General features: G+C 33.4%; 2 protein-coding genes across 2 annotated transcripts in view; one reads left to right on the top strand and one right to left on the bottom strand.

Moving 5' to 3' along the window:
• Positions 1-9013: 9013 nt before the first annotated feature.
• Positions 9014-22272, bottom strand: part of lqfR (clathrin interactor lqfR) — a 33016-nt gene continuing 19757 nt past the window's right edge. The window contains exon 7 of the mRNA XM_066404820.1: positions 9014-11802. Coding sequence (XP_066260917.1) covers positions 9122-11802 — 2681 coding nt within the window. The 3' untranslated portion in view covers positions 9014-9121. The remainder of the gene's footprint in view (positions 11803-22272) is intronic.
• On the top strand, positions 20068-21098 carry LOC136418695 (histone-lysine N-methyltransferase SETMAR-like). Its single transcript, XM_066404843.1, is given in 1 exon segment — positions 20068-21098. A coding segment is annotated over 1 exon segment (1023 nt). The 5' UTR covers positions 20068-20075.

Here is a 22272-nt window from a genome sequence, read left to right as displayed (position 1 = left end):
ATATGATGCAAAATGCGGGGGGGGGGGAATAGTTTAATCCTCAAGGCAAGGTCAGTCCTACTTAGTACTTCGGTCCAATCTGTAAGGAAAATTGTAAATTACTGTAAGAAAAAAATTTAATTTGTATGAGTTTTACGAGTTTCGATGCAAGCTATTCAATGAATCTAAACAACCTGCCCTATAGATTGATACTTAAGTACTAAGTAGGACTAATCTTGCCGATTAAACCGTCCTCTCCGCATTTCGCATTATATGGTGTAAAAAAGAGAAATCTCTCTGTCAGTACTGAAGCTGACACAATCCGTATATGGAAAATTACAAGGTTTACATATTTTTATTTTGTAGACAAAACTTGACGTTGTTAAAATATTTTAATCTGATATGACTTCCGGTTAAACCGGAAATTGACACTTATTTGATTTTTTAAAATGGAACATAGCAGTTTCTTTAGTGAAAATGGGTTTTGTGCCAAAAATACACATAAGTTTCACAATACAACATAATACCGATTCTCCACTGTTTTTGATTTATTTTCATTTTTACGATATTTTCGACACTTGTAGAGCTTTACTAAAACTCAATTATTTCCAAAACTATTTGACATATATTGATGAAGTAAATTTTAAATTACTGGTAAACTAACATATTTTTATAAACCACCAAAGAATTAAGAAAAATATTTGAAAATTGTTTTAAAAAAATTTTTAAATTCAAAAGTCATTTTTTCAAATAGCACCCTACAATTATTTTTGCACCATTGGATTAGTGGGAAAAAAATTAACAAATACAATATACATTAAAAGTATAAAAAATTAATATTTTTTGAGTAAATTGAGAAAAATTATAAACCACTTTATTCTGCGCAAATAACAGGTACATCAGCGACCCATTATACAATTATTCATTTAACGGTGCTTTAGAATTTTAAGAAAATAATAAATTGTTAAAAAGTTAACAGTGGGGGACAATGTAAATCCTCACTGTGTAAAAATGTCTAAAATTTCTTTCATGATTCGCTCTTGACAAATACTGATTTCTTATTACAATAAATATCTATTCAAAATAAATGAATTAATTATCATTATTCACTCCTTTACAGTTATTATCCAATCAGTCATGAGTCGAAGAGGCATGAATTCAGTAGTTCTGTTTTCTATTGTCTTAACGTGATCGTTGAATTCATATTGCTCCGTTGGGTTAAGCATTTGAATGCTGCTCTCCATCCTTTTCTTTTCTTTGACCATTGCAGAGATGACGTTGTTGTATTGATCCAAATTGATATTGCTTTTGAGCGTTTACTCGATCAAGGATTCCGGTGTTAACGCACTCACGCACTCCCCGCCGGTAACTACTAGAGATGGTGAAAGGTTACCAGTGACTCGGAAACTAGTTACACAAAATCTTTGGGGGTAACGGAAAGACAAATACTCCCTGTTTAATTTAGGGCTTATTAAAAGTCTCCACAAATGGCAACTTTTTGCTATTTAATCGATTTTATACATCACACCGTTTCGGAGAAATCAATAGCGCACGTGCTTAAAAAAGACATCATGCATAGCGTTGTTGAGATATATAGAAAATCCCAGATAAGAAAGCACTCTACAGGAACATCATAAGAGATATCCATCCGCATGAGCCTACATTCTACGCCGCTTATGTGGACGTTTGTTTTGAGAAATTTTAAAAACCATTTTACTCTTTGAGGAGAAAAGTATTTTTCTCTCTAAAGATGACTGTTGCTCCTTAATGATGAGCAGGAAGAAAAGTACTATTTTTCTCGTAAAAAGGCCATAATAATATCTATAATCAATGATGTCTTAGGGTGTACAAGATTTCCATGCATTAAAGCTTATACCGCGTATCCTGCCAATTTTTTTAATTTTTTGTATTTACAGTTCTTGTATAATCTAAAGACATCGTCTTAAAAAAATATTAAGAAAACAAAAATTCCTCTCCTGTATAGCTGAGAAATGGACTACTCTGTATACAGTGTGTCTACTTAAGTTGGAATTAAACCTGAACATTTTTTATTATTAATTTTACGGAAAAAGTTATTGTTCTTAAGATGTTCTGCATGGTCTGAAACTTAAAATAAAATAATCAGATATTATATTTTTAGAGCTGTATACTAGCTTTCTTAAAAATATGAATTTTGCTGAAGAAAATTTTATTATTGTAAGTTTCAATAATACACATTTATTTCTTGCTAATTGAAAACATAATAATTTTTCGTTTTTTAATGTTTTCATAACAATTGCGTAATTTAAATACATAATTAATGCATAACAATAATTAATTTGACTAATAGGAAAAGACAGAGTTAATAATTTGTGCAACTATGTAGGATTATTTACTTTAGTTTTAAGTCATTGCACTAGTGCCTCGACATAGCCACTCTCTCTTTCTCAACATTTAATTGTTTTTTTGGGAAATTCCTTTAATACATTCACTGTCATATTTGAAGTAATTGCCCGACATCCTCCCGAAATGATCCTTTCCAAATGATTAATATTTTGAAACGGCCTGCAGTGGTAAACTTTCTGTTTTAAATAACCCTATAAGAAATAATCAATAGGGATTAAATCAGAAGATCTAGCAGGCCAAAAAATATTTGAATATCTGTTAGTTACTTTTCCATTGAAAATATTTTCAAGACATTCTGTAACACTAAACGTACTGTGATATGAGACATCGTCTTGTTGGAACCAAATTAGTTGAAATTAGTCCTCGTAAGGGTTAAAAATAATATTTTAACACATATCAAATATCACTATCAAAGAACGATTAAATGTTTTACAAGAGAAACTCTAGTAGAATAACTTAAAACTAAAGTAAATAATTCTATATATTTATACAAATTATTAACTCTTTGTCTTTTCCTATTAGTAAAATAAATTATTGTTATTCATTAATTACGTATTTAAATTGCGCAATTGTTATGAAAACATATTAAGAGATGAAAAGTTATCACCTTTTCAATAAATATGAGATAAATGTGCATTATTGAAACAACAATAAAAAAATAAAAATAAAAAAAATTTTTTCAGGAAAATTCATATTTTAAAGAAAACTAGTACCGGAGTTCAAAAATTTCATGTCGAATTATTTCATTTTAGGATTAAGTCCATGCAGAAACTTTTATGAAAATACCTTTTTTTTTGTAAAATTAATAATAAAAGTTTCCCATATGATTCCTTAAGTAGATACACTGTATAAAGTGTTAACTTAAAATCCACTATCAATAAAAAAAACGTCATCTAACACGCCACTGAATTCTACTTCAAAATCTCTAAATTATTGCTGTTTAAACTTTTGTTCTTTATTACAATGACGAGAGAGATACGGCGCCATATCAAAATGGAAAATTGTTCAAAAATAGTATGTACATTGAAAATGAATCAAGCTAGTAGTGAAATAATGGTACCGTGAAAATTCTGTTTTTTTTTCAATTGCCCATAGATCCATTGAAAACGAGTCACTCTGTACAAGTTCTCCCGCCTCCCTTTTTTTATGTAATAAAATACTTTCATTTGAGAAAATTAATTAATGTACCGCTCTAATTTCAAAATTTCCATGGAAATCATCTCGCCGGAAAAGTTACCAGGAGCTTGAAAAAACCGAGTCTAAACTTTATGAAACGCTGAAACAAGAAAGAAAAACCTCATCTATAGAAATGAATAATTATGCACATCTAAAACATTTTCTTGCAACAGTAAAACTTCGGTAAGCCACATTAACACTGAAAATTCCAGAACTTTTTAATTGTGAGACTCAGGTACGACTTGGGATACCGCAATGAAATCATCGACACGTTTATAACTAGAGTGGTAATTACCATAAAGGTTGACAAAGGGCATTATATTGCCTTTCTCGAAGTTTGCACAAAACCAGGGCCATAATTTTGACCGTAACAAGATCATAAATATGTTAATTATACCTTACAGCAAGGCCAACCATAAATATAAAGATGACTGGTGCCATAAACTGGGATTAACGTGTCAAAAATTTCCAAGTATTTGCACAAAGGGCTGCAGTCCGAGCCCTTTTAACTTAGCTTAAGTATACCAGACAGATTTAAGTAGCAATCACAAGTAAGGACGCAAAAATGTATTTGCATTCATTGAAACGACCACACCCACATGTGATTGTTGTGGGTGTTTGTTGCTGTGAGTGCAGTAAATTCCGCCCTGCTGCTTATTGTGATTGTTAATTGTCCTTTGATTAAGAAAATAACAAATTGAGGCAGCAGTACTTTGCTCTACCAATGCTTTGTAATTTGGATAGTATGGAAGAATCTTTGAAATAGGGTTCTTTGGTGACTGGTATTCACTGCAATATCTGCAAATCTTTGGACTGGTATTCACTGCAATAGAGCAAAAATGCCGCAATGATTTTTAAGACCCTTAGCTAATATACTTAAGACACTTAAATACAGTAAATTATAATCTGTTAATTAAACGGCGCTATACGTTAGTTACAACTTGTTTATTATTTTCATTAAGTGTAGACTATACAACTGAGCTTGGGAATGTTTTTTCACTGTAGATGGAATCGATCTTATCTACCACGTGGAACTCGATAACATACAGATTTTCTTTTGGTAAGACTAAAGGTAGAAGAAGTTATTGCACAGCTCTTAACAATTATGGAACGGACGATATGTTTAAAAGAAATAAAAAATTTTTGGCACTACCGCTCAAAACGCTGCTACCAAGAGAAAACCTTCGAGTTGGGTGAAAGGCACGGCTGGTTAATATTTGCGCAGTTGTAAATGTAACATGCAAATTTTCAATTTGTTGACAATCGGGCAGAAAACCTAAGAAGTCTTCTCTATAACGCACGTGAAATGAGAATGTTAGTAAATCTGACTTTAACTAGAGTAAATAAATAACTACAAACTAAATAATACACCCAGCACCTGATATTGTGTAAATATGAGCATTTCATAACATTTCTCTTAACGCTATTTACAGATTTATGTGCATTTTATTCTAGTAAAATAGTAGAGTCCTTTGAAAGCTTCAACAACTTAATTCATAACTAATTATCCTTTTCTGAACCCCAATCTTTATTAATCTCTGTTACGAATTGAAGCGCCGGTGTTAGGAAAGTGATAAGGTCTGATATGTAGTGCTACCAGGGAAAATCGCACCAAAAAGTCCCGGAAATGTGCCTCATGCGAAACAGGAACTTTTTAATGCAAATTTGCGCTCAGAATTAAAATTTAATGTTGTACCATTTCTGAGCATCTGCAGCGGTAAAACCTAAAAAATTCTAATAAATGCGGGATTTTCCTATGAAAATCTACTAATTCCTTAAAAAAAATCGTTCACTGGGAGGTCCTAACTATCCGTCATAAACCTTACAATCAACAACCGATAATTTCTTTCTTTGCTACTACAGTTGGGAGATTAATTATTCGTTCACTTGGAACAGATGGCAAAGAATTAGGATTTAATTCCAAACACTTAAATTTACTCGAGTTTTATTGTGGAAAATGAAAACTGTTCTTCATGTGCCAAGTATAGGGTGTTTGGCGTATGAACCGCCAAAATTTTTTTTTTGGAGTGATGGGGTCATTTTCGAGATTTTTAGCTCGAATGACCTACGTTTTAAATATTACAGTTACTGAAAAATTAATTTTTTCAGGTTTTTCTTCACATTACCCCAAATCTCCCATTCAAACTCCTAAAATTATTTTTTTCACTTTTTTCTGTAATAAAGTCTTGTTTAAAATAAATCATTATTTGATGCAACGATCCACAAGGATTTTAATTATAACTCTCCAAATTCCTAAAACAACTTAAAAGTAGTAAATAAAGATTCTAACTAAACTTGTAAGTAAAGAAAAATAGAAAGGAACGCCCCGACTTCACTCAAAAGCATTTGGACAAAGATATTGACTATTGGAAAAGCGTCATATTTATTGGCGAAACAAAAATTTAGTTGGCTGGTAAATCCAAAAAGTTATTTGTGTACAGAAAGCGAGGAGAAGCGTATAATCTCAAAAAATGTGATTCCTACTGCAAAGCATGGAAGAGGTTCTGCTCTAATCTGGGGGTATACATCGTGGTAAGGAGTGGGACAATTTTATTTCATTGATGGAATTGTGAATCGATTTACCTACATGACATTGGAAAAAAAATTAAGACAAAATACAGAGAAAATTGGAGATTGAAAATGATTTCATTTTCCAGCAAGACGATTCAAAGCACACGGTCTCGATAATTAAAGAGTGGATTTTGTATAATGTACCAAGAGTGGTGGAAACACCTCTCCAATTTTCGGACGTTAATGATATTGAACATTTGTGGTCGGACCTAAAAGAAAGGATGAAAAAATGCAAAAATTTAGAACCAAGGAATTAATAGCAAAATGCCAAGAAAAATTGAATCAAGTTTTGTTAGAGAAGTCGTAGAATCGATGCCTAGGAAATTAAAAGAAGTTATAATATCAAAAGAATACCTCACATGTTATTAGCTTTGTACTATTCGGGTGTATTTTGGAGGTAAATGCTAGCGGACGAATACTTTTTCGCCTATTGGTTTTGAAGAACGTTGTTTCACTTTTGAAACGTGATGGTAATGTTAGATATTTAATCGTTGCATTTGGCTCATGAAGAATAGTTTCTACTTTTTTAATAAAACTCAAATAAATTTAAGTAGTTTGAATTTTATCTTAGTTCCTTATCTATCTAATTGTAAGTGGACGAATAACTAATCTCTCGACTGTAAGCAATCAAAAAACAGCCACCTTCCTAACAGCGACCACGCATCCTTTTCTTTATTTCAGCGGCCATTAACAGCTGCTTCAATCTTTCTATTAATTAGCATTGCCCAATATATCACTTAAATCCAGCGAAAAATTGCTGATTTCCATGTTGAGGAAAACTTTGCGCGCTGGAAAACGACCCGAAATTAGCAGCGAATCCTGGATTAATTCCTGTGGCGGGTTTGGGTTGGTTTACGGGAGACGCTGGATTACTAGCAAGTTGATTCATGCTAGGCGAGGGAGCCGTTTTGGGTTTTCCTAAGAGTAAGTTGTCCAAATCGATGTTCACGTTTCCAGAATTGGCCCAAGTAGATCCCAGGGGCTGACTTTTGGTTGTTGAAGACGCGGAAGTGCTGGCGGTTGTGCTGTTGGAAGGTTGGATAGGGGCGACTGGCGATGGCGTAAGCAGCGAACCTGGAAAATATCTGGAAATAAGTGGTAAGCCACGCGGGCTGATGGTGGTTAAGTAAGGGTGGAATGGTGATCAAGCTCTAGAAGCAGATTAGGAAGCTTTCTTAAGGGGGTGTGAAATGAACTAGAGACTGAAGTGACGAGGGATTGACCTCGACCAACATTAATTGGTTGTTATCATGAGGGTTTTTGAGTGAACGCCACTTTCAGTCATACTGGAAGTACCTTAAAATTGAATTTGACAAGCAATAAAAGAAAAATAAATTGAAAAAACAAAGAAAAGTAACATATTCCAACCCATTCCAAACAATCTAAAACGTGAGTCTATTCCTTGCTTGATTATTTGTATTTTAATTATTTAGACTTAGGAAAAATGTCTCTGTACGTGGGGGTCCGCTCCATGGTAGGCTTTAATGCCCTAAAGCGGAGAAAAGTTTTCTTAATAAACACGGGTTTCATTTCCTAACTAGTTAGAAAATGAACCGAAGTAGCATCATTTCATAAATCACATAATATACATATACAGGGCGCAGCGTTTCATTATGTATGAAACTTATTAGGAAATGCTATTTTATGTTCTGTAAAATCCCACTCGTTGCATAAAATTATATAGGGTTCGCCTTTGGAAGCTGACAAAACCCGTATGGGGAAAATTCCAAGTTTAATATATTTTTGTTTTGTCAAAAAACCTACAATTGCAAAAAAAAACCAAAACAAACAATCAAAATAGACATTAAGCACCTTGATCGTGTAAAGGTGCGCTGATACCTATGCGGTATAGAGCAGTTTATAGTTTTTTTTTCGATTTACTTAAAAAGTATTAATTTTTAATGTTTACAATGTATATCGCATTTGTTCATTTTTTTTCTACCAATCTAATTATGTAAAAATAATTGGAGAGTTCTATTTAAAAAAATGGCTTTTTTTAAATTTAAAAATTCTAAACTTTAATAATTTTACAGTTTTTTATTTTATTTAAATTTTATTTCATCAATTTATCTCAAATAATTTTGTAGATAACTGAGGTTTAGTAACGTTCTACAGGTGTTGAAAAAGTGGCAACAATGAAAATAAATAAAAAATTGAGAGTCGGTACGATGTTTTATTATGAAGCTTATGTTTATTTTCGACAAAACGAAACCATTTTCATTAAAAAATTGCTATGTTCTATAAAAAAATTAGATAGGGGTCAGTTTCCGATTTAACTGGAAGTCATGTCAGGTTGAATATATTTTTATAATGTCACGTTTTTCCCACAAAACAAAAATACAAACCTTAAAAATATATTAAATTTGTAATATTTCTATATATGGATTGTATCAGCTCCTTAAGGCGAACCCTATACATATCCTAACTGGTTATATCATTAGCAATTTCCTATGAGCAACCGGAAAAGTGGTTTCACCACAAACATTTGCGGGCTGAAAGTAGCTGAAGTAGGAAAAAGTTTTACCACATGCAAATCAAAGTGACATGTGTCAGTGTCAAAACTTTTTCTGGCATTTTTTGGGCATTTGAAGTGGCGTGGTACGCGTCATTAATGAATTTAAACATTACGCGCTACAAGAGAGCTAAAAATCTTTTGAATTCTTTTGCAACGCGTAATGTGATGAAACGATTTTTAGAGAACAGTCCAAATAGGCAGAGTCTAAAGGCTCTTTTGCGTTTTCATTGGTCACCTGGTCTATTTTACTACAATTTAGTAGATTGAGGTAATAGAGGAGTTGATAAAATATTGATCTTTTCAAGGACTTTGATGCCATTCGTTATGCGTGATTAAAATCTACTGAGAAAAATATTTTACGTTTGAACAAAGAAAAACACATGAATATCAGATCTTTCATGGGTTTTATTATAAAAACGAAATAAATTCTGTATTTTGCGCTTCTTGGTCAAAACAGGAAAAAAATCATTATCACACTACAGTTAAATTTAACAATCATTTTTCCTCATCAACATCAACCTTTAGTACATTCTCAATGAGAACTATAGTGCACGCGGCCAAACGTCGACACTCCTCATTAGGTTCCCCATAATTCACATTCGGGTTGATCAAGTCCGCTAACCACAACCTCATTTCAAATAATTCGTTCATAAAGTCCTGGATTAAAATAGTTTGTGGCACTACCATCACTGAGGCAGCTATGAGATTCAACACCGCCATTCGCACTTTCACGTCCTTGTGAAAGCGAAGAAACCAGGAAAAATTAAGAGCTTCTTTGGCCATTCTCAGAGATATTAAGCAGTTTTGCGCGTTAAAAATTACCAGTGCCAGAGTCTCAATGAAGTGTATCAGCAGGAGGAAGTCATCATTGATTTTTGTAACCGGCTGCGACAAGAGCTTGTTCTGGCTGTAGCCGTAGATTAAAGGGAAAAAGAAATGGCCTGCCACGTCAGCAAACTTATTCTTTTGCTCGTACTTCAAAACTTTGTGTTTATAGAAGTACCTGGTTTTGCTTTCTAGGCGCTTTTTGATCACCTCAGAGGCAGAGCTGACTGCAGGTTTGTTTTTTTTCGGTTTTTCAGCAGTTTCAGTGACTGTAATACTCGACAAGGTCTTGCTGGCCTGCCTGAGAATATCTAACATCAATATTCTATGTACCGTGGAATATTTGCCCACATCGCAGTGGACCTCCTTACAAAGATACTCGGCATAAATTGCTGGATAAACGCAGGTTATCGCAACACAGCTTTCGAACACCAGCTTTTCGAAGTTCTCTACGCAAAACTTGCTGTCTAGAGCTATGAGGATTTCCAAGAGCTCCAGGCCAATGCTGACATCATCGTCTGGCAGCTGATGTATTATAAGTTGTTCACAAGTGTTCAGAGCGGATGCAAAAACCTCTGGGTCTTCGGTTTCCAATAAGCAGTCTCTAAGATCGCGTAAATAAACTGGGGGCTGTTTATCAGGAATATTCACGTCATTGCTCAAATCATACGGCTCAAACTCATCATCCGAGTCCAGCTCTAAATTTTCGTCTATGATGGTTATTCCGAAATTTTGCTTAGGTTTGACTAAAATAACTTCATTAGCAGGCTGCTTTTGGAATTTACAGGAGCGGAACTTGCGTTCAGGTGGCACATACTGATTTACAATTTCTCTGCTCCCATGGAGGTCCTGTAATATTGCCTCAATATTTACATCAAAATGGCTCTTAGGTTTATAAAGTTGTTCAAAATCTAATGAAGCGAAGTATTCTATTTCCTTAACTATGGCCTCAATTTCAGCGCTTAGATTGTCATATTCAAACTTAAGCCGATTTTCAGTCGCCTGCTTATCGTCGTCATGAATAAAGTTTAGAAGAATTTCTCCAGTTTTCATGCCCGAATACCTAATTGCTTCCACAGCGCTTTCCAGATGAGCAGAAAGACCATGGTGCACTTTACTTTCTAATTGCTTTTTCTCGTGTTTACTGAGGCCTATCTGCTGCAGGCAACTAATTATGCAAACTATGAGTTTAGATATCAGCAAGTGATGTTCCACACTAGTGCGTTTAAATGCTGACTTATCACACCAAATTGACGTTAAATTTAGGAGCAATGCAATCAGGTCTGAATGAGAAGAGCAACCCAAATAAAGCACCAAATTGGTTACATAGTTCTCATGATTTTGATTCACGAAGGTCAGCAAAGGCAGCTTGGTGCAGAGCACGTATTTCCAAGCATGATTTTTCACCAAGTTCCTGCCTAGCAGGCTTTTTATGCAGTATTTCTTAGGATCGATCTGAGTGAGGCATGCTCTGGTGAAAACTTCCACCGCGCTTCTATCTAGGTTTGCCAGAATCCGGTACCAAATTCCTTGATAGAGACCCCATTTCTCTGAAGGCTTATTGGTCAAATAAGCGAAAATCTCTATCAACTTAACTAAACCGTCGCAGTTGTTGCGCTCGTTGAAGTTCACAATTACTTGCTCAAGGAAAAGTGAGAGGTTCCTCAAATCGATTTTTTCCCGAAATTGTGGGTCCTTATAAATTGCCATAGCCAGAAATTCAATACTCTTCAATACATTATAGATTAATAAGTAGGAATATTGTTGATTTGAGAAGAATGCTGGAGTGTTTCTTTGCATTACATTAGCTACTCTGTTTGGGAGCGATATGAGGGTTCTAACAGTACCACTCCAACCATCCAGAATATGAAATGCACTTGACACTATAGTAGCAAATAAACCTTCACATTCAAGTAAAAGCTGCAGGCACGGCAATGTATTTTCTTTGTGTTTGATATTTTTGGCAAGGACCTGCAGGCAGGTATTAAAAAAAAATGGGTCTTCTGCAAGAAACAGTTTTATGATGCTGCCATAAATCTGACCTTCTCGGAAAGGAAAAGTCTGGTCAAAAAGCTTAATCACCGCTTCAAGTAATACTGAATAGTGACTTTCTGCAAAGGTTTGATAATCAAGATCTTCTTCAAAGTCTTGCAGTTTGTACACGTTAAGAGTCATAGGATAGTTCTTTACAAGATTATCTAACAATTCCAAAACGTATTCTATGTCAGCCTGCGAAGTAATCTTGCTCATTTGGCTTAGTTGCTCTAGAACTTGAATCGTTACTTCTTCTAAGTTCGTCTGTATTGATGATTTCCTTCGTCTTCCTGCCTTTAGCTCGACCCTGGTTCGATCTGGAACGGGAAACGTCCGTCAATTTCCCGATTTCTAAACCAAATTGGCAATTTGTAATATTAGTTTAACTAAAGGGTTTTCTACTAGATTAAATTGTCATAATATGGCCACGCAATAGATAGATGATAGATGCTATAGAATACAGGATGTTTATTAAACGCATAACGCAATTTTAAGGGGATATTCCTGAAAAACTTCTACAAAGATCTACTGAGCGGTTCTAATTCTCTGTAAAACTTCAACCCAACCAATCACACCAATTGGGCAAACCACGTGGCTATGCCCCTAAATCCCCTGGATGAACTTTGATATATCTAAGACATACATACACACATACATAAATATATACAAGGTGTTTCCGAATAAGTGCGAAAAAATTTAAAGAATGATTGCTGAAGTATCTTTGTAAAAAAAAGCTCATATAAACATAGATTCGAACACGCTTCGTTTCCAAGATACAGTGTTCAATTTTTTTAAAAATATTTTCTTAAATATTTCAAAAACGTTATGAAATATCGACACTATGGTAAATTTACAATACGTTATGGCAGGATAAATGTGCATTTTCTGGAGTAGAAGGAACATTTCCATTTACAAAAGCGAACTGAAACGACTCCAGACCTAGGTTCGTAGGATCTTTTTTCCTATTTCTTCCCATATCTGCTTAAATTTTAGTTATATGATTAGGAGATACGGACTATACGCGAGATGCCCATTTTTGGACCTCAAAAATGGTTATGTCAGTAACTATATGAGATAAGAGATCAGGTAAAATAACATTCGCGTCTTGCATGTTATTCTTCTTTTTTTTTCCATTTTTCTGTAATGAGCAACTTTTAAAAAAATCTAAATATTTAGTTTTCCGCGGATATCACCGAAAGAATATCGAATTTGTCTAATCTATAAGTAGATTCTGAACGAGTATTTAATCGCGCTTTAAACTTTGCGCTGATTTTACCGTTCTCCTATCTCTTATGGTTATCGAGATTCCCATGCTTGAGCTCCAAAAAAAGGGACCCTGGATGCAGCAAGCTTTTAAATCTCGATGTTTCATGTGAAATAAAAAGTTACAAATTGAAAGATAGCCGGAACTACTGTTTTTAACTATTTTCAAGGATTGTACGGGGTGTTTAGTTATATTGAAAATAGCAAAATTTCCCCAGATTTTCTATAAATAATCCAAATTTGTAAAAAAATTGACAAATAACATTTGCAAAAAGACAGAAAATTTCTCGTTTTAAATCGAACGCCCTACAAATTTTTACATTTTTTGAAATCGCTTTTAAATCCTATCGATTTTTAACGTTATTGAACTAATTTCAGAAAAAAATTGAATAAAACCTTTTCCACGGTTATATCTAGAAAGTGATTACATTTAGAACTTATCAGATTTCACATTCTTGTCTTAAATTTCCAAGTCAAAACCATTGATTGAGTTTGGTGGTCAAAAATTTTGATATATGCTAAAATAACAACAATATAACAAAACTAACAAGATATAACTTGAAAAGACTGGAATGTCCAATTCATTTTGCTCTAGGTTAAGAAAAATATCGCATTCGAGAAGCATTTGTTCAATTTTTGATTAACTTTGATAATCTTGATAATAACTAAGTTATAGACTACTGCACGAAAATAGCGCATTCTTTCCCCTTTTTAATTATATTTTGATATTTTCTATCGACACACTATCAATTTGTAGCAGAATCAACCATTAATTATCCACTTTTAACACTCAATTTTCTAATTACTTTTATTCTTTCTTTGTACTTTTGGGCGCACTTAGTGGCTCAATAAGGGATTTATTTATAATTTGGCAGTGTGACTGCAAACCGCATGATTTTCCGTGAAATATATTCGACAAAGGTCACAAAAGGGATCTTTACCTGAAACCTAAAAGTAGTGCTAAAATGTATCTACTAAATGATGAGTTGCAAATGCCAAGACATACTTCAAGGACAAATACGATGATTCAGGCTTAAACTTAAACTAACCTAGGTACTCAGGACATAAATGAATAGTTTTTTAATGCGTTTTAGACGTTTGTTTATACCTGTTAGACTGTACTGTCATCAATTAAGATTGCAGATTAGTTAACTGGCTACTTTGTTTATTTACAACTATGCACATAATGACGTAAGGCCTCAGATGGAAAATAAGTACTACCCATCATTATCATCATATAACTCATACAAATTCTAAGAATATATATGAAGTAAATGCAGTGAAGTCGTATGTGCGTAAATCATCGATGAATATATTTTGGTCGATACAGTTGCGAATTGATGCTTTCTATGCGTTTTTGGTAGTTATTAATAATTAATGTATTAGCGTATAAATAATCATTAATAATAATAATCTGCGGATAAAATAGAATCAGTATTAGAGAACCGAGTCTGTGAAATATAAAAAACCTCATATTCAGTAAAAAAACACTCAATCGAGGCGAAGGCAACAGCAAAAAATACTAATAAGCTTGGGGTCCACGTACCGGGAGACGACAATAAGTTTTTTAATGCAGCATAAACAAATGGGGATATGTATGACTTTTTTGAATTGAGGACTTCTATAACTCACAAACAACCAATATTTATATAAGACTCAAGCAATGATAAGCCAGCCTCAAAGGATATGAAATTGAAAAGTTGCGATGAGTAGACATGCAATCAAAGGAAGAGAGACGAACTATTATATAATGAAGAGGAGTTAATGAGTGAAAATCGCGAGTTTTCACTTATTAACTCATCACGAGTCATTTCACTTGGTAAATCATGTATGAACGACTATTAATAACTGATTTTCATAATAATCTTTTGTTCATGAAAATCGACTAAACAGGCATTTGTGAAATGCCAGATCTTAAAAATGACTAAAATATGTGCCATTTTGATTCATTTTGTGAGCAGTTTATACTGGTACGCACATGGGCAAAAAGGATTACCTGCAAAAAACTGTTTATTTGAGGGTCTGATATTTATTCCAAATTAATACAGATAAACATCGGTTGTATGGTGTAAAATGTGTACATATTTCTAATAGGTATTCCTCTTATTAGTCCGAAAAATGAAGTAATTAAAGTTCAGTTTTTAGTTGTCAGTTAACTGCATATTATTTCAATTTCTACAGGGGCAACATGTCTAAATTCAACTGCTTCTGTTAGCAGAAAATAAGGCTTCAATGCCTAAAGAATTTAATCGAATGAGATTTTTTTTCTGCTAAGAATATTTTTAATTTGGGATGGGAGGTAGGCAGAAATCTAACGAATATGAGGTAAAAGTTCCAAGACAGACATTCTCAAGCAAATTTCCTTTGAAATTTTTCAATTATTGTAATTGATTATTATACATAGAAAATAAAATTGAGTACAATGTAATCCAAATTCGTTGGGGTTAGGGTTTTCTTTAAATTTCGAGACATTAAAAAATAACATACATTTCCTACGATCGATTTTAAAGAAACCGCATTCCTCTGTCGTTTTTAGTTCCGTGACTACGGGAGGATTCTTAAAACTTGACATTCGTTGGAAAATTTTAGAACTCGAATATTGAGTCGATAAATTATGAACACTTCTTTAAGGCACTTTTTTAAGTAGAATTTATTTCTAAAATAAGCAAAATCATAGGTTTCCTCGTTTTCGAGTTATTACAATTTATATACATACATTTTATATACATTATTATATACGTATACTTCTATATATTAATGCTCAGTCATTTAGGCATTATGTGCAGGTTTTTAACTTTCAAATTCGAATAGCGACTAAACGGCTGACTAGAAATATACAAACTTGCACATATTTCAAATTAGACAAATATGCTCTTTCAAATATCCAATGATATACAGGGTGCTCCACTAAATAAATGTTACTTATGTAAAAATATTGCATTTTCGATCATCTTTTCTTCAATTAAACATTTCTTAGATAATTTAGTAAAAACATAAATAAATTGTATTTACAACTTTTTGCCTGATAGTCCAGAGGTTGGTACATAATGGATGCTTCTGTACTTCTGAGTAAGCTGCGAAAAATTTCAGATTTTGTCCTCATAGTCAACTGCAGTACCTAAATTTGGGTCTCAGACATAGTAATTTTTAATTAATAACATCTACGGGATATGTTTTCCCCGGTCATGCATTTTGCACTCGGACCGATTTATGACCAACTCAAATTTATGACAGGTTTTAGTATGTGTCGGTTTTTTTAAAGCAAAGAAGTTTGTTTAAAGGAAATCAGAATAAGAGCAAATGTTGTGTACTTAGATATTACGTTGTAGTTTTTCTACTTTTGTCCACCTTACTTTTGAAAAGTTAAAGTTTATTTTTTATTTATTGTGCAGGAATTGTAATTTTCATTTATACAATTACTTTAAATTATGTAATATATATTTAAAAATAATTATGGCTCCAGCCCAGTTACTTTTATTAAAAATAAATGTTTAAATAAAGTTTATCTACTTTTGTCTTATAGTGTATATCAATATTTAGCCCTAACTATTTAAAGTTCCTTTAAATGGCTAGGGTCAACCTTGTCCTCTGCAGGTAATTTATTTTATTATACCATGGGATGAGTAACAGCAGCCGTGTTCTAGAATCTTCGGTCGAATTATACCTTGAAGGGCAAAGAAAGCGTACCAATGACAGAAGAGACGAGGGTTTGATGCAGGCACTGACAGTGGTGGGGAATAGTTACGCTCTTCTGATTGGTTCGGACAGGCCCTAGCTTGCTTTTTATTACCCATCCCTTCAGCCCTATAGATAGATAAGTCCATGGTCAGCCACTTAAGTTCCTTTCTGACCCTCACACAAAGTGTTCCTTCGTTCTTTGCTAGTGTTCGTTTGTTCTTTTGCTGACTTACTAGTAACCATGGACGTAGATATGTGTGACGACATGCAGCTTCTTTTCGAGATTCTGGAACCCATTCCCCAGAATCCCGACTTCTTGGTTGATGGCTTGGAAGGTATGTAACAATGTTAAAAGTTGGTTTTTGCTTTCTTGTTTGAGTTTATGTATATATATTTTCGTAGTTTTAGATGTTATATTTCAGGAAAATGCCTTTTAATAACATTTAGATTTTCTGGTGATATTTTGGGACATATTTGATGCTTTTATTTTGTTTTCTTAATATTAGGGTAGTTTCCAAAAGTTCATATTTGCTCACATTATTATTGTCTACACATTGGGTTCCATTTTTTGTTAGCAAAATTTTCTTTATGTTAGGTTTTCCAATCTATCAACAATCCAAATCTATCAGCTCTATAGATTTAGAAATTGGCTGTTTCGGCAATTCTTATCCCATAAATAAAAATTACATTACACATGTCCCTAAATATCCTTTCAGTGCCTCTAAATGCCATTATGAGGAAAATTCTGCAATGACTTTAACAATCAAATGCAGTGGGCTCTCGGTAAAACCCTGAAAATAACTTTGATTTTTAACTTAAGTATTATTAATATAATTCACTTTTAATGAAAAAATCTTGTAGTAAGAAGTTTGATGATCTAAAACGGGTTTTAGTATATCTGTGTTTAATATTTTTCTCGCACATTAACACAAGAAACAAAACGGACAGAGAATTAATTCTAACCATTTGTTAATAGAATGGGAAGAGCATCTTGATGTACAACCACTCGAGAACATTGAGATGCTATCAGCTGAATGGCTGCTGGAACCAGCAGGGCCGTCGCAAGAAGCCGTCCAAGCTCAGGCGACCGGGCCGGTAGATGCTGCAGGGCCCCCATCAGCTGCGGGGCAACTTCAAGTGATGGGGGCCGTACAACATGAAGGGCCAATGTTTCCAGCAGCCGCAGCATTCCAAGCCGCAGGACCAGCGCTGCCAGCGGGAGAGCCTGAAGGCGAACCTTCGCTGGAAACAATGGGTCCCTTACCTAAACGGCCCCGTTTGGAGGACCCATTGTACGACCTAGGCATCGACGATGTCGATATGGTCGTAAATCCAGTGAAGGACATCGATAATGCTCCACTTATGGAATCTGTTGGTAACAAGATACATAGGCCTAAATACTATCCGAAATACCGAGAGTACTTAATGAACTCTCGGTTTGTCGAAAAGGTTCGCCAATGTGTCTTGTTCTATCAGACCATGGGCTTTATTGATCCTCGGGCACCCCCGGGTACAAAAATACAAGAGGTAATAAGAATATTCGAAGAGTAAGTACATTATTACTCCTCGTATATTTTTTTTGCTTTTTTTATTTTTGTACCATTTTTGTAAATATTTTTTTGTTCATTATGTACATAAAATATATTTTTTAAATGTTGATAAGTGTTAACCAAATTACTGTGTAGATATGTATAATATATATATTTTCAATAGAATTTTTAAGTTTTTAATAATAATTCTTTTTCTTTTTTATGTCCTTACCATATTTTCCACATTTTTTATTTCTCTACATTCAACATTAAAATTTCTTAAATTTGTAAGTAAATCTGTTTTTTTACATACATATCATTTATTTTACATTACATTTTTAACTAGTGGAACAAAAAAAATTTGCTTGCAAAATTTCATTTAGTGCTTTTATTTGGATAAATTAGAGTTTTATAAGTCAAAATTTTGTTTTTCTAAAATAAGCCATAAACTTAAAAGAAAATCAGACTGATTTTAAATTGGTCCCCTAAAACTGAAGTTGTTTCCCTCAATTTACCCATTTCGTATCTCTGTTAGTTTCCAAGATTTCTTCACTAATGATTGAAAACAACCTACTCAGTAGTCTATTGATGGAAGTAAGTAGCTTATCCGGCATGCGGTAAAGCATCACTTTCCGCACTTGTTAAGCAAATAATTATACTACTACAACTAGAACTATTCATCAATATCTTCCGTATGTTAATATTTCTTTAAGCTCCATATTAATTCATAATTTTTTTTTGCATCTCACTACAAAGCTTCATCAACTCAAATCAGCCTTTTCGCTGCGGTTTATCTCATTAGACACCTCATTTTACAGGGTATCTTCTTTAAACGTGTCCACTATTATTGTTCTCGAAACGGCAAGAGTTACGAATTCAGTTAAATGGGAAAAATGTAATTTTTGGGGACTTTTTAATGCACTATAAACGGCGAAAATACTAAAAAAAAATGTATAACACTTTTTGTTAATTTTTTTAAAATAGTCATTAATATTGGGATAAACATACGTCTACCAGCACTTCCTATAAGTGCAACTTAAATGGTTTAAATGACAACACAACGCATAAGACTAAATCTCTCAATTGAACAACGAATTATTATTTAAGTGAATGTGTATGGTAAATGAGTGTGTATAATTTCTTCTTATTACATATACCACGAAAAAGTTTGATAAGAACAAAGAAAGAATTATCTGAGAAAAAATATCACCTTGTAGATTTAGGCAAACAATTAATGAGTCTATCTATGAGGACTTCAATAAGTAGTAAATTTTCCAAATTTCAATTTAATACCTCAAAAACTGCAGTAGCTATGAAGACAAAAATGTAATTGAAATTGAGTTTTACCACCCTGTATATGTGGAAGATTTGAGAAGTAGGACTCCAATTTATTATTTCTAGATTTATTTATGTATAATGTGTGGTTAGCGAATTAACCTTCTCTTTTAGAACACCCTGTATGTACACTATAGCAAAATAAACAATAGCCAATAGCTTGATATAACTATTATGAATTAACAAATACATTTATTTCATTCTGTCCGGGTAGATCTGTTTACCCGATACTGATTTGCGGCTGACATATCGAACAATATAATAAGCAATAAATAATAAATAAATAATAATAAATAATATTAAATCATAAAAAAGTAAATGGTATCCTACATTCTGATGTTATTACTAATCAACCTTACCGGACTCTAATTAGGAACCTTTGAGTCGGAAAACTGCAGATGTTTTTTTATAATCTTTAGTTTTATTAGTTAACAATTAAACATTTTTCTGTCATTGAGATCATAGTGGACACTAATTTTAATTTAATTTATTGCAATATTTAGATTTTTTTGTGTAAATAGTCAAACATTTATAAAATAAATAGCAGATGCATGTGACATTGGCGGGTTTCGATAAGTACTTAATTGCACTCGAATATATTAGGTTGATGCAAAAGAAATTGCGGTTTTTATGTTGTACATTTAATTTGTCGAAATTCTTAGTAAAATCTTAAATAAATATTTACATATTGCATACCATTTTAAAGGTTTGGTTCTATTCTTTACTTTGGTTAAAATAATTTTGTGCTTGTGTTTAATTGAAACTGTATTTTCTTTAATTTCAACATGTTAGAAAAAAAGCAATTTGGAGCTATTTTTTTGTATGAGTTTAAGCTTGGTCGAAAAGCGACTGAAGCGGCCCGCAATATTAACACAGCATTTGGACAGAATACTACTAGTGAACGTACGGTACAATGGTGGTTTGCTCGATTCCGTAGTGGCAATGAAAGCCTCCAAGATGAAGAGCACGGCAGTCGACCATCAGAACTTGATGACGACCAATTAAAGACTTTAATTGAAGCTGACTCGAGCAAAACCACACGAGAAGTTGCAGAAGAACTCCATGTAGACCAGTCAACTGTCGTTCGCCATCTAAAACAAATTGGAAAGGTAAAGAAGCTCGATAAATGGATACCGCACGAACTGAATGAAACTCAAGAAAATCGTCGTTTCGACGTATCGTCGGGGCTTCTTCTACGCAACAAGAACGACCCATTTCTCAATCGTATTGTGACGTGTGATGAAAAATGGATCCTATACGACAACCGGAGACGTTCGGCTCAGTGGTTGGATCAAGATGAGGCTCCAAAGCACTTTCCTAAGCGAAACATGCATGTGAAGAAGGTCATGGTTACTGTTTGGTGGTCTATGGAGGGTTTGATCCACCATAGCTTCTTGGATCCGGGAGAAACTATTACAGCTCAGAAATATTGCCAACAAATCGACGAGATGCACCAGAAACTTCGACAAAAACAACCGGCATTGGTCAATTGAAAAGGTCCAATTTTGCTACACGACAATGCTCGACCACATGTATCTTTGATCACGCGACAAAAGCTTCATGAATTGGGTTACGAGACTCTTGACCACCCACCTTATTCTCCCGACCTTTCTCCTACAGATTACCACTTTTTTAAACATCTGGACAATTTCTTGCGGGAGAGATGCTTTAGAAATCAAGGGGATGCAGAAATGGCCTTCAATGAGTTTGTCGATTCCAGAACCACAGACTTCTATGCTAGAGGCATAAATAAACTTTCATCTCGTTGGCAGAGTTGTATTGATGCTAATGGTGCTTATTTTGATTAATAAAATATTTCATAAGAAAAATTATGATCATTTAAAATTAACGGTCAGAAACCGCAATTTCTTTTGCATCAACCTAATAGAAAAATATTGTCTTTGCCATATTTTCAAGAAATATAATATATATGTCTTGCTTTAAAACCATCCTTTTGTAAAAGTGACGGTTATAGGAAATAAAATATGATACATATTCATTAGGTGGTGTTACAGTGTCATTTTCCAAATTCAGCTCCTGACAGTGCCTCATCCTTAAAAAAAACTTGTACTGTAACAAGTCACCTACTAGACTTGTGACGTAAACAACTAATTACATCGCTTTCAATCATTCAAACTACATTGGCCCACAAAGTTTATGATTTTGACGGTTAACGTGTATACATGAGCTATAGGTGCAATGGCCAGCAAATATATTCATACGCCTATAATATTGTTAAATAAAATGAAATCACAGTATGGCCAGTGTTTACAGTACAGTACAATAACATTTTCTAATTACTTTAATTCTAAACTGCAAAATCTATCTGAACTAACCTGAACTAATCTATAATATTTTTTTAACGAAATCATATTATTTATATCATTGCAAATTATTTACAAAGTACAAAATGGAAGAATACTCAAATGCTGGTATTCTTGGTTTGTTTTACATTCACGGAGAATGGTGAAAAATTTTGGAGATAACTCTTCGCGTGTTTAATAAACGAAATCCCCATTTGCAGTAAATGAATAGAACAAAATTCAAACGAATTGAATCGAACTAGATCTAATAATGAAGTCAGGCGAATAGAGTTTTGCAAGTTCATGATATTCAAAATTCAAGAAAATCATCAATTCGTTTTTAACATATTTAGGGCAAGTGAAGCAAAATTTCTAGAGAGGGGACAATAAATAGAAGAAGCCAATACATTTGAGCAGAAGAACGATTTGTTCGATTAATAAACAGAAAAAAATTATAAAAACGGTGAATCAGAGCATTAAACCTAATAAAATAACTAAACGAACTTTGAAAATGGCGAAATATCCAAAAATGAAAAAAGCTTTGACAGAATAAGTTTTTAAATAGAGGGAATTAAAATAAAAATTGTCTTTAACTGGTGAAATGCTGAAGCACAAAGCTCTTGAGTTACATAAAAGATTAAAGTTTGATAACGAAACGTTCAAAGCAGTGATAGACGGC

The sequence above is a fragment of the Euwallacea similis genome, chromosome 36, assembly GCF_039881205.1.
Source record: "Euwallacea similis isolate ESF13 chromosome 36, ESF131.1, whole genome shotgun sequence".
In the NCBI taxonomy this organism is placed as follows: domain Eukaryota; kingdom Metazoa; phylum Arthropoda; class Insecta; order Coleoptera; family Curculionidae; genus Euwallacea; species Euwallacea similis.
Note: the sequence above shows the minus strand (reverse complement) of the source record. Positions and strands in the feature narration are given on the sequence as shown.